Source organism: Lynx rufus, unplaced genomic scaffold (assembly GCF_022079265.1).
Source record: "Lynx rufus isolate CCGP_SWC_20201006 ecotype Redwood Valley unplaced genomic scaffold, mLynRuf1.p SCAF_1, whole genome shotgun sequence".
NCBI lineage: Eukaryota > Metazoa > Chordata > Mammalia > Carnivora > Felidae > Lynx > Lynx rufus.
The window spans coordinates 232730995-232743101 of NW_025814823.1; the positions used below are offsets into that span (position 1 = coordinate 232730995).

General features: G+C 42.4%; 1 protein-coding gene across 1 annotated transcript in view; it reads left to right on the top strand.

Annotated features, from left to right (window-relative positions):
- The window catches only part of SEMA5A (semaphorin 5A), a 305585-nt gene that overhangs the window by 216734 nt on the left and 76744 nt on the right, over nucleotides 1-12107 (top strand). The window contains exon 11 of the mRNA XM_047074421.1: nucleotides 3199-3316. Coding sequence (XP_046930377.1) covers nucleotides 3199-3316 — 118 coding nt within the window. The remainder of the gene's footprint in view (nucleotides 1-3198; nucleotides 3317-12107) is intronic.

Below are 12107 nucleotides of genomic sequence, written 5' to 3' on the forward strand. Positions count from 1 at the left end.
CTCTGCTCTTCCCCTGCTTGCACTCTGTCTGTCTGTCTCTCTCAAAAAATAAATAAACATAAAAAAAATTATAAAAAATACATATGAAGATGTGCATTACAGCCTTGCTTTTAAAGGATTTAAATAAATGTTCGTTCCTCTGGGTAACAGAATATTGCACAGCCATATAAGGAATAAGGTAGAGCTATATATACTGACAAAAGAAAATGTCAAAGTATATTTTTTAATTTTTTATTTTTTATTTTAGAGAGAGAAAGGGTATGATGGGGGGAGAGCGGTGGAGGGAGTAGGGGAGAGAGAATCTCAGAGCAGAGCCCGACGCAGAGCTCGATCCTGCAGCCCTGGGATCGTGACCTGAGCTAAAATCCAGAGTCGGCTGCTTAACTGAGACACCCAGGTGCCCTGTCACAGTGTATTTTTACGTGTAAAAAGCAGACAGGAGGCTGTGTGTACACTCCCCTTTGTGTGTGTTACATATAATCGTACATATAAAACAACAAAATATATATGTATATGTAGTCATATCCATACATGAATACGTATTTGTGCAGAGAAAATGTCCCCCAAGTATATGAAAGTGTGAATAGTGCCTATTTCTGGGGAAGGAAAGCGTATATTTTGTCCTTGATAACTGTTCTGTTGGAGTTCTCACATGAAAGTACTATGTGCTTGTTAAGGTAATTAAATAAGAAGGCCCTTAGACTGAAGTCGCCTTAAAATCTTGGCAGCTGACCTAAGCAAACCAAAACCGACACCAGGGTCAACTGCGCTTGAATCTGAGAAAGTGAGACTTCGGAACAAACGATCTCAGTCAACCAGGCTTTCCCAAATAAGACCACCACTTAAGCTATAGCCCATCAAATGATTTCCTTGGTTTGCTGCTGAGTCTCCTCTAGAGGATTCTCTCCCCTAGCTCCTGTCAGGGGAACCTCCTAGCCTGGTGCAGTCAGATTCACAATTTTGACGTCCCTCGGTTTACTTTTTAACACGGGCACGGGCACTTAGGATCATGTTCCAAGGAGGCTATGGCGACAGGCACTTGTTTCGGCCCCGTTTCCACGCAACCTAGTCCTGCTGTGAGGAGGACCAGTTTTAACCACTTGTCTCTGAACTTCTTCGGGTGGTAAATATATATTACGTAGCAACAATAAATAATAGTTTTACACCATTATTGTTTGATTTATTGTCTTTAGAGATATCTTCCCCTGCTGTGGGACTTACGCTTCATCTTTCTCTGCTTTGGTTTCCTCCTTTTAAAGTGATTACATTTATTTCATTTAAAATAAATGCGGTAGCTAATTGAGGTGTTGTATTTGTAAGGTCCTCTGAGGTCGGAATGAGCTAATAGAGGTCACGTTCTTGGAGCAGTGCTTCATATGTGGTTAACGTATTTGATGCGTTAATCACGATTCTTTTGTATCATTAATATTAGCAATTTACTGTTACTTACAGCACCTCCTTGGCCCACATTTGATAGTTATGCTATGATTTCTGGTCCTACTCCTGATTAATTGGTAATCCTCTAACAGATTCTTCCTGCTGTAAGGGGCCCCTTACCTCTAAGAAGATATTAACACTTCCCTGCTGCACTAGCTTGCCTTTCTGTGCTTCCATTTCCTGCACGCCTGACCTGTTGGTCCCTTAAGGGACAGGATTCTCCAGTGTTCGATGCCCTGCTTGCCTCTGGGGTCATCTTTTGTATAATTTTGGCTCTATCACTGTCGCTCTGCTTCCCTCTTCCCCTGAACACCCTCTCTTGTATTTATAACATATGGGCCAAAATCTTCATCTAATGATGCCCCAGTACCTGGTACTGTATAAACTCTCTCATTGAGACAAAGGTAAAATAAAATATCCACGATGTATATAATAGTTCTGATATAACTTATTGAGTATTGTAGTTGGAGCTACATTAAACAACTAATGATTGACAAAATTTTTAATTCATTTTTAAGCTATGGTACCCAAAAGGAAGACTTCCCTAGTTTATTAAATTCAAACTAACCATGTTGAAGGGTTTCAGGTGTATTTGCTTGTCCTTGGGCCAATTTCTTAAATCTTCTGTGCCTCAGTTTTCTCCTCCGTAGGTAAAAATAATACTACCTCCCTCATTAGATTTAAATGTCTAAATGATATAATTTGGTATTTTATAGTAAGTGTTCTGCAAATAACATCTGTAACTAAGGTGAGGATGATGATGGTGATGGTGGTGATGATGGTGATGATGAGGATGGTGATGGTGGTGGTGATGGTGCTGCTAGTGATGGTGGTGATGATGGTGGTGATGATGGTGATGATGATGGTGATGGTAGTGATGATGGTGGTGGTGATGATGATGATAATGGTGGTGGTGATGATGATGATGATAGTGATGGTAGTGATGATGATGGTGGTGGTGATGATGATGGTGGTGGTGACGATGACGGTGATGATGGTGGATGATGACAGTGATGATGGTGATAGTGATGATGATGATAATGGTGATGGCAGTGATGATGATGGTGGTGGTAGTGGTGATGGTGCTGCTAGTGATGGTGGTGATGATGGTGGTGATGATGGTGATGATGATGATGGTGGTGTTGATGATGGTGATCGTGTTGATGATCATGATGGTGGTGGTGGTGCTGGTGATGATGATGATGATGATGGTGGTGGTGATGATGGTGATGATGATGGTGATGGTAGTGATGGTGATGGTGGTGCTGGTGATGGTGATGATGATGGTGGTGTTGATGATGGTGATGGTGGTGGTGATGGTGGTGATGATGATAATGATGGTGGTGGTGGTGGTGATGATTATGATTATGATGGTGATGGTGGTGGTGGTGGTGATGATGATGATAATGGCAATAATGGTGATGGTGGTGATGATGGTGACGGTGGTAACAACATCTCGTACTTTTGAACATCGCAAAATTCTGACTAGCTTTATTCATGACCCCAAAAAGCTCACAGCGGCACATTTAGTTGTTTCCCCTGTATCTTAGGATAAGTATACATATTTCAACGAAAATTAATCACTTGATTTAATTAGATACTTGCTGATGTATGTTGATGGCTTGTTTTCTCGTGTGCAGGCTAAAATCGAGTTTCTTGCAACTAGTTCCCATGTCAATCCCTAAGGGCCAGACTCGCCTAAGCTTATGTCTCTTGTGGGTAAGGCTGCCTCTCTGCTGACCTTTGGGTGTGTGTTTGCAGTGCCTGCATTGGGGCCCAGGACCCTTACTGTGGCTGGGACATGGTGATGAAGAAATGCACGAGCCTGGAGGAGAGCCTAAGCATGACACAATGGGAGCAGAGCACCTCCACCTGTCCCGTAAGTGCGCGTGTTCCCCGGCCTCAGAAAGCCCCGCCCATGGGCACTCAGCTGTCTTAAATCCTAACCCACACGTCAGTGGTGGCCATGCATTTGGGACCTTTCTCGCACACCCAGTGCTCTCTCAACTCATTCAGCTCTTAGTTTCCACCAGAGCCACGTGGGATGTTGCCATAAGCTTTTTTGTCTGCTTTGCAGAGAAAGGCTTGAAGAGAAAACACTGTTGATTTGGAAATGGGATGTAGTATCTCTGTCTCATCCTTGGATTTTCTCTCCAGAGATTGGTGTGGACTATTTTGCCCTTTTTAGCATGAGTAAAATAGTGACTTCCACACCCATCAATTTCCCTTGGGAGCTATAATTCTAGAAACTGAGATAAGTAGAGCTTTTGAAAAAATAAAGTAAAGGATGTTACTATTGGACTCCAGGCGGGACAGTCTTCTGGATCCTGCCCAGGGTCCCGGGAAGGTCTGGGAGAAACAGCACGATGGCCGTTCCCGCTGTGAACCCACAGAAGGAAGAGAAACTCATTTCCATTTGGAGCTAGGTTTTCTGAATCTAGGGAGGAAAACAATTTTCTTTGCCAATTTATCTCTTTGAGGCCTCACTTGTAAGAACCAGCTTAATTTTTTTTCCCTTTGTCTTTACAACCCTAAATGCAGTGATCTCAGATTCTTTTTTCTGTCCTCAGAGAATATGAGCAGGAACTGTTAGCCTCCATATATTTAAAGTGACGAAGTCACTGTGCTGTCACATAGCTGCTGATCTCTCTGTCAGTTCGGGCGCACCTCTGCAAGGCAGAGGTGAGAAGAGAAGAGGCACATTCCGGTATCGGGAAGCCCACGCTGTTTTTCCGACGCAGATGTCCGACGCATCTGGACACGCTGTTTCCTATGAAGGGACCTACCCTTTCCATCACCTAAACCACATATTCATGCAGCCTCTCCTTCCAGGGGAAGGGGAAAACCAGGCAGTGACATGGGGAAGGCTAGGATTAGTGAAACCAGCATCCTGTCCCAAATGTGGGCACGAGATAGAAGCCTTTTACTGCAAAGGTGTGATCACCACATCCAGGCTCTGAGCAGAGCTTTACAGATCAATTCGCCGCTAGTCCTTTGGGCTGTTTAGCCTCAAATTTTCTCACTGTTCCTTGAAATCGATTACAAAAATGCCAGTGTTTGTGCTGAGTTCTTTCTCGTTTCTGAATAATACTTTCAAAGCACAGAGATGCTCACCTTGAATCTTTGCAGCTGGAGAAAACAGAAATAGCTGAACTGTCGTTCTCAATTATGGGCGTGTACTCCCCAAGAATCGGTGCATCTTCTCATAGAGGTATGAGCCAGCATTTTAATGGCAAAAAGGGCAGAAGAATGTATTAACAGTTCTTACAGGAACAGTTCTTCTCAAGTGGTAAGGCCTCCACTCCAAAACATGTGGTTTCGTGGAGATCTGAGACATGCTTAACTATGTAATGGAAAATCGTGACACAGTCACCCACTAGGTTCACAACAAATACATGCGTTGTCTATTTCTACAGGAAAAAAAATGGAGATGACCTAACATTTAAAAAGTGGCCAGCGGGGTGTTACGAAAGTTGTCACTGCTGCTGAGAGCGCAGTTTCTATTTCAAATTCAAAGAAGGTCACAGGGTGATATGCCCTGATGGGAGGGCTGTCCCTTCACATCTCCGCTTTACAGAACCATCCCTGTTCTCTGTCTCCGTCTGTCTGTCTATCTATATATATACATACATATATGTCTATATACAATATATAATACATACACTTTTGATAAGAATATGCAAAGCCTCCAACAACAGACAGCAAGTTATGTCCCCTGGAGCAAAAGGCAGGACAGGAAGCTATGTAGTTGTCTGATTTAGATAGGCTACCATACAGAATGGGAACTCCCGTAGACCCAACTACTTATCAAAAGATAAACTGAGGCATATTAGTTTTAAGAGTTTGTTGAACAGAACTCAAATCAGGCAGCATCCAACCCAGCAGATAGAAAGGAGCTCTGAGGAGTCGTACAAAACAAAAGACTTTTACAGACAGAAATAAGTGGGAACAAGGAAGTTATTCTAGGCAAAAAAGCAGGTTGCTTATTGCAAAGTTACTTTTCCTTAGTAGATGGCATGGGTCTATCAGTCAGAGGAGCTGGCTAGTGCTGCTCAGGCATTTCCTGATTGGTTGAAGATTCCTTTTCTGGGAGAGCCAGCACTGTATGTAATTAGGTCAAATCTCAGTTTGGTGACATGGGGCTTAGCATAAGAAATTCCATTTTAGGTCTATAGTTTTGGTTTTTAACAACTATAGTCATCGTACATCTCTTTCTAAAAATCTGTCTCTTAGAAAGAAATGAGCTAGGGGCTCCTGGGTGGCTCAGTCGGTTAAAGCATCTCACTTTGGCTCAGGTCATGATCTCACGGTTCGTGGGTTCGAGCCCCACGTCAGGCACTGTGCTGACAGCTCAGAGACTGGAGCCTGCTTTGGATTCTGTCTCCCTCTCTCTCTGTCCATCCCTCACTTGTGCTCGGTCTCTCTCAAAAATAAATAAACATTAAAAAATTAAAAAAAAAAGACATGAGCTAGATGAAAAGGATTAGCATTATGACAGAGAAGTCTTAGGTATTTTTAAAAGCTATTAAAATGTAATTTTGCTTCTATTTTATTTGTAAATTTTTGACTAAAATAGAAGAAAGGTTTAATTTTATTGGCTAAATCTGTATTTCATCATTTCTGATACACCATTGCTTTTTATTAAGAAAATAAATGTTGCCATGGACTGCAAGATACAAACTGATTTCAGAGATATTTATATATCTTTATATATTATATATTTATATATCTTTATATTTATATCTCTTTATAGAGATATAAATATCTATATATAAATATTTGTATAGATATTTATATATTTATATATATATATATCAGTATATATATAGTGTATGGATAGATACATATATATATATGTATACATATACCGCAGTATATACATATAGTGTATATATATATAGATAGAATGTATATAGATAGATACTCACGCATATACTAAAAAATCTTAGAATCAGTGAAACAGTTTTTTTTTTTATCTACATGTCTATATCCAAAAGAAATTAAGGTTTATAAGCTGAGTGGTTTTCAAATGAGACCAGAGCATCTTATATCCAACGTAAAAACCCAAATGATCACTAAAAATGGAGACGGTTTTATGGGGAGCTCACATAATGTGGACGACAATGAGGGTAATGCCAGTCTCTGTGGGAAAGTACCCAGTCAGTCTTCACAGATTTCAGACCAATGACTTAGCAGAGCTGAGTTCCCCAGTCAGTGTTGCATTCAGAACATGGACAGATCGTCTGCTCTCTAGAGAGTTCCACTTGGTGATGGACCCTGGGAAACCCTCCCAGGGTTTCCCCAGGGACTTAGTGCCAGAAAAGACCTATTTTCTATTGAAAGCTCCCTATTTTAAAACATTTATGGATCTCTGTTGTATAGGAGACAAGGCAATAGTGACTGACGTATCGATTAATTTCTGGTGGCTTACGTAATTATAATTGAAAACATTATTCTCAGTTTAAGAGATTTGAACTGCTTGAGCAAGATCTAAATTTACAGGTCTGGAGTGATTTGAATATAATTACGTCCTGCATAACTTGCAGTGTTGCTTGATAAGGATAGTGTAGTCTTAAGAATCGCCCTGAGCTTTATTTATGCCCGAACACATTCCACATTCTTTGTGGGTACATCATTACCGGTATACATCATACAATGAGTCCCCGTTCCAAAATACATCATGCAATAACTAGCAAAATACGTATACTAAATAAGCACCTCGATGGCTTGCAATAACTAGCTTCTTCCCAGGACACTGTGTAAATAGCACCTTTAGAGCAAAAAGATCCTTTAGCACGGATTGAACCCAGAGCCTTCCGTTTACATAGCAGTACCGTGGACCAGAGTCTAAGGGGTTGATAGAAGATTCTAAAACTACATTGGGAAAGAAACCAGGACTCGAACCCGGTGCTTCTGACATTATCCTCAATCTACAAGACAATGACATTCCCAGCTGTCAACGTCTCCCCAGAGCAGTGGCTGATGGGTTCACCCAATGACAGGTGACGCGGTGGTCACTTTACATCTTATGCTCAGATAGCCGGTAAGGCATTGTTTCTGAATTTTGTAGTGAAATCTACTGTAAAAGAAGGAAAAGGGAGCTAAGGTTAATTGTGTGTCTATACCATGTGCTAAGTGGTGTGTTAGGCCATTTCAGTGGATTATCTCATTGGATATGCATGATCGCCCCAGGGGTAAGCATCACCGCTTCCCTTTCACGAGTGGAAGACCTGTGGCTCCCAGGCAATAAAGACTGTCCCTATCTGTCTATGTGACTAAGAGGTCACATGCCGTTCCCGCTTAGTCCTCTTCAAAGGTGCTCTCCTTCCCTCGTGTAATTCACTCATGGGGAGAGACTTAGGGAAATTAAGTTGATGTTGTAACATGGAGACAGTCTGTTCCACGGGGCAGATCCAATATCCTGGTTTGTTACCATCTCTGACCAAAGGTGCATGAAACTTTGGAAATGCATGAAGGAAGATCTTTTGACTTCTGAAAAAACATCCCAGTAGAAATAGAAGAGTTCACTTGAGTTATAAGAGAATAATGGTTGGAGTACAGCAAGACCTTAAAGGCACACTCCATGGATTTCTGTACCCATCAAATGCATCTACATGCTTGGTTCCTTGGGAATGAATGAGTTGAACATGAGGGATTTAAACGTGGGATTACAGGTTATGCTTGTTAGCAAAAATTGAATCTTAGCTAGCACTTAGAAATCCATTATTTCCTAGGTAAAGGGAAATTTGCTATTATACAGTTATGGATAAAAGTGTAAGTACTGGTTTCCACAGACTCCCATCAGGGAAGGATCTAGAATCACAGAATGAAGTGGCTAAGATCGCAGGCTCTTGATTAGTTTGTTTACACCGATTCTTGGGTCCCTTACAGCCAGTACTCTGAATAAATTGAGCCTAATCTGAACCTCAGTTCCCCTGTCTGTAAAATGGGATGTAGATACCAAGGACCTTGTGAAGATTCCAGAGTTAACACATAGAAATCACTCGTCACATGCCTGGCATCCACTAAAGTACCTACATGTGGTATATGCTTTACTATGGTTTAGCCATTAATATCGTATCAAACGAAGCACATACCTCAAAGAGAAAGTCGCTAGGCAGAAACCTGGAGATAGCACTACCACAGATAATATATTCTAGATAGCTTTATTTCTGATTTCTAAAGAAAACTAACAAAATACAAAAAGACGTGCTCGTATGGAGAAGGGAAGCAGCAGAACCCATCCCATTATTCATGGATCTGTTCCTTAGGCAGATCCTCAAAGTAATGTACTGAGCATCAAAAGGAGTGTGTGGTCGAAGTGGGTGAGAGAGCCACCCACTGCCCACGTGCTTTTCTGCGTGTTGCAAGTTCTTCTTGCTCCAGAAGTTAATAGAACCAACTGCAGGGGTCCTGGATTGAAAATCTGCCCTTCAGCATCTGCAGCTACCCCCACTCTTCCCCTGCGAAGCCATCACCATTTACTCTTACTAATGCCTGGCTAGTGCTGTTCCTTTTGCTTTCCAGTGTATATTTACGGCAATAACTATTCTGTTTTTTTCTCCCTCATTCCACTCCATTCTTTCATTTACTGTCACTCGTGTCCAATTCTTCCTCTTTTTCTCTGTCGTCTTAGCTCAACTTTTACTCACATACATTTGGAAAGAGAATGTGTGTGGCACCTCTTTGCCTAAAGACTGTTATCTTATGCCAGTGCCCAAACAGGGAAACAAAAGGATGTGTAGTGTGGGGGGTTCTTTCTTTCCCTTTGAGTTTTACTGAGATGTAATTGATACAGCTTTACACAGCACTGTGTGAGGTTAAAGTGTTCAACACAGTGACTTGACTTGCATATATTGTGTAATGATCGCCACAGAAAGTTTAGTTAACACCCATCATCTCATGTAGATACCCCCCCCAATTTTTTTTTTCCCTTGTGAAAAAAAGGAGCTCCTCTCTTAGCAACTTTCAAATGTCCCATCTAGTGGTGTGAACTCTATCCATCATGTCGTACATGACCTGTCCAAGACATATTTATCTTAAAACTGGAAGTTTGTACCTTTTTAAAAAAAAGTTCATTTATTTATTTGGAGAGAGAGGATATGCAGAGGTGGGGAGGGACAGAGAGAGAGAGAGAGAGAGAGAGAGAGAGAGAGAGAATCCAAAGCAGGCTCTGCACCAGTAACACGGAGCCCAATACCAGGCTTAAACTCAGAAACCATGAGATCATGACCTGCACCTAAACCAAGAGCTGGATGCTTAACTGACTGTGCCACCCAGACACCCCGAAGTTCGTACCTTTTGACCTCCTTCTTTCCCCTAGTTCCTCTCTCCCCCACTCGACGCATCTGACAGCCACAAATCTTACCCCTTTTTCTATGAGTATGGGTTCTTTTTAGGTTTCACTTGTATCGGATATCGTAGAGTATCTATCTTTCTCTGTCTTATTGCATTTAACATCGTGCCCTCAAGGTCCATTTATGTTTTTCCACATGGAAAGATTCCCTTCTCTTTGATGGCTGAATAGTATTCATATATTTTATATACATATGATATATATATATATATATATGTGTGTGTGTGTGTGTGTGTGTGTATGTGTGATATATACATGTGAGATATATATATATATATGAGATATATATGAATTATATATGATACATATATGAGGTATATGAGATACCTCCTATATATTTTTATATATACTATATAAAAGAGTGGTATATATAGCACATTTTCTTTACGTACTCATCCTTCAGAGGACACATAGGTCGTTTCCATGTCTTGGCTGTCATAAGTAATGCTACAGTGACTGTGGGGGTGCCACTAACTCTTCAGCGTAGTGATTTGGTTTCCTTCAGCTCTAAACCCGGAAGTAGAATTGCCGGGCCATGTGGTAGTTCACTTTTAGCTCCTTGAGAAATAGTGGCTCTTAACTGAGGGAGATTTTGCCCCCAGGGACATCCAGCAAAGTCCATAGAAACTTTGGTTGTCACAACCAGGGCTGGGGGGCCACTAGCATCTATAGTGGGTGGACAACGGAGATCACGAATGCACAGGGCAGCCCCCACGACAAAGAATCCTCTAGCCCAAATGTCAATAGTGCTGAGGTTTTACAACCCTGGTCTCATGGACAGGAAAATGCTGACCAGTATTTCCAATTATACCCTCCAAATTGTGAGTCGGGCAATCTTTGGCATGTTATAAAATTTTCTTACATCTACATTTGCTTTTTCTGTAAAAATCGTAGGCCTAACCAGAATTAAATTCCTTGTGAACAGGGTCTTACAAAGGACCGGTTCTATCCTCCAGCGATGGGGAAGCAGCAGTTTCAGGAGTGATTCTGATGCCCAGTTTGAGGGGGCCGTGGGTGAGCAGCTCTCTTATTTCCTGGCCTGCTTCTCCACAGGGGCACCAAGCAGCGAATTCTCACATAACAGTGTCTGCAGCAGAGAGAGAGAGAATATTCTGCTTTTATCTGGAGGAAAGTCATTTCTGGACTCCTCTTTCACTCTCCTCTTGAGTCTCCTTGACCAGAATCTGGTCACATGTTCTTTCGTGGGCCCAACACTGGCCCAGGTGAGTGGGGTTCTCATGACAGCCTTAGACCCTCCTGCTAAGCGCACGGCTGGTGATGCCAACCCAGCCCTCCCACAGTTACCTACTGTCTCCCCGGAATGGTAAGGAATGATCCCCATGATGAATGCAAAACCCCTTTTATTCAAAGTGATTCTTTCGTAAAAAACCATCCACCCTGGTTGGTGTTCTTGCCCTTTGGGCTGAAGAAACAGATTCTCAGATTCCCTCCAGGACTGGAAATTAATTTCAAGAGAGCGTATGAATTGGGCAGGAACCTCAAAGTTGTCAGGAAACAGGCAATGACTCTGACTCCTCCTCTCCGTGTCTGTCTGTCTGCCTGCCTGTTTCTGTCTCACTTGTATCTGCCCTATATTGATTTCACTTCTAATCACCCTACTGATGAACTTAGCTCGCATGACGTTTACCTTGGTTGTGGGTTTGACTCATGACCGTGAAGTCTAAATATGTTTCCATCACAAACTGCCCACTTTCAACATTCTGGATGATTTCTGTCTCCACGAGCATTCCTTTGTCATGATCGCAGTGGATTTCTCCTGGCCTCACCAGTCTTCAGTTTCTCCATATTCTGTGGGTTCCAGGTTTCCTCAAAACCTCCTGTAGCTAGAGAGACCCTAACAGTCTCCACGCCTATTTCCGTCATATGTTAGACAGTGAAACATAGACGAGGTTTAGAAACATAGAGGTTTAGAAGAGAGGCAAATGGAAGGGACCAGATGGCTCACAGAGGGTCAGTCTCCTGACAGTGCTCCGTGCTGGCCTTCATCCCCTTCCCCAGCCACTCTCTCCGCCATGGGCCTGTCCTTCCCCACTTCCAGCTTGCCCCCCACCCAGGCTTGGGTCTAGATAGTGGGAGACTTGGGCAGGAGCAGAGACACTGGGGTATGTCTTCCTTGCCGTCTTCCAGCCTAGGCTGCAGCCCTGTCAGGCTGCCCTTCCCCAGGCTCTGCCTCACCCAGCCCCCATAACCCCATTCTTCTCTCTCTTTCCGAAAGGCTGAGGACAGTTACAGGTTTGGATTAAAAGGCACATGGGGATTTGTTTGGATTTAAAGGCCCGTGAGGGGATTTGTT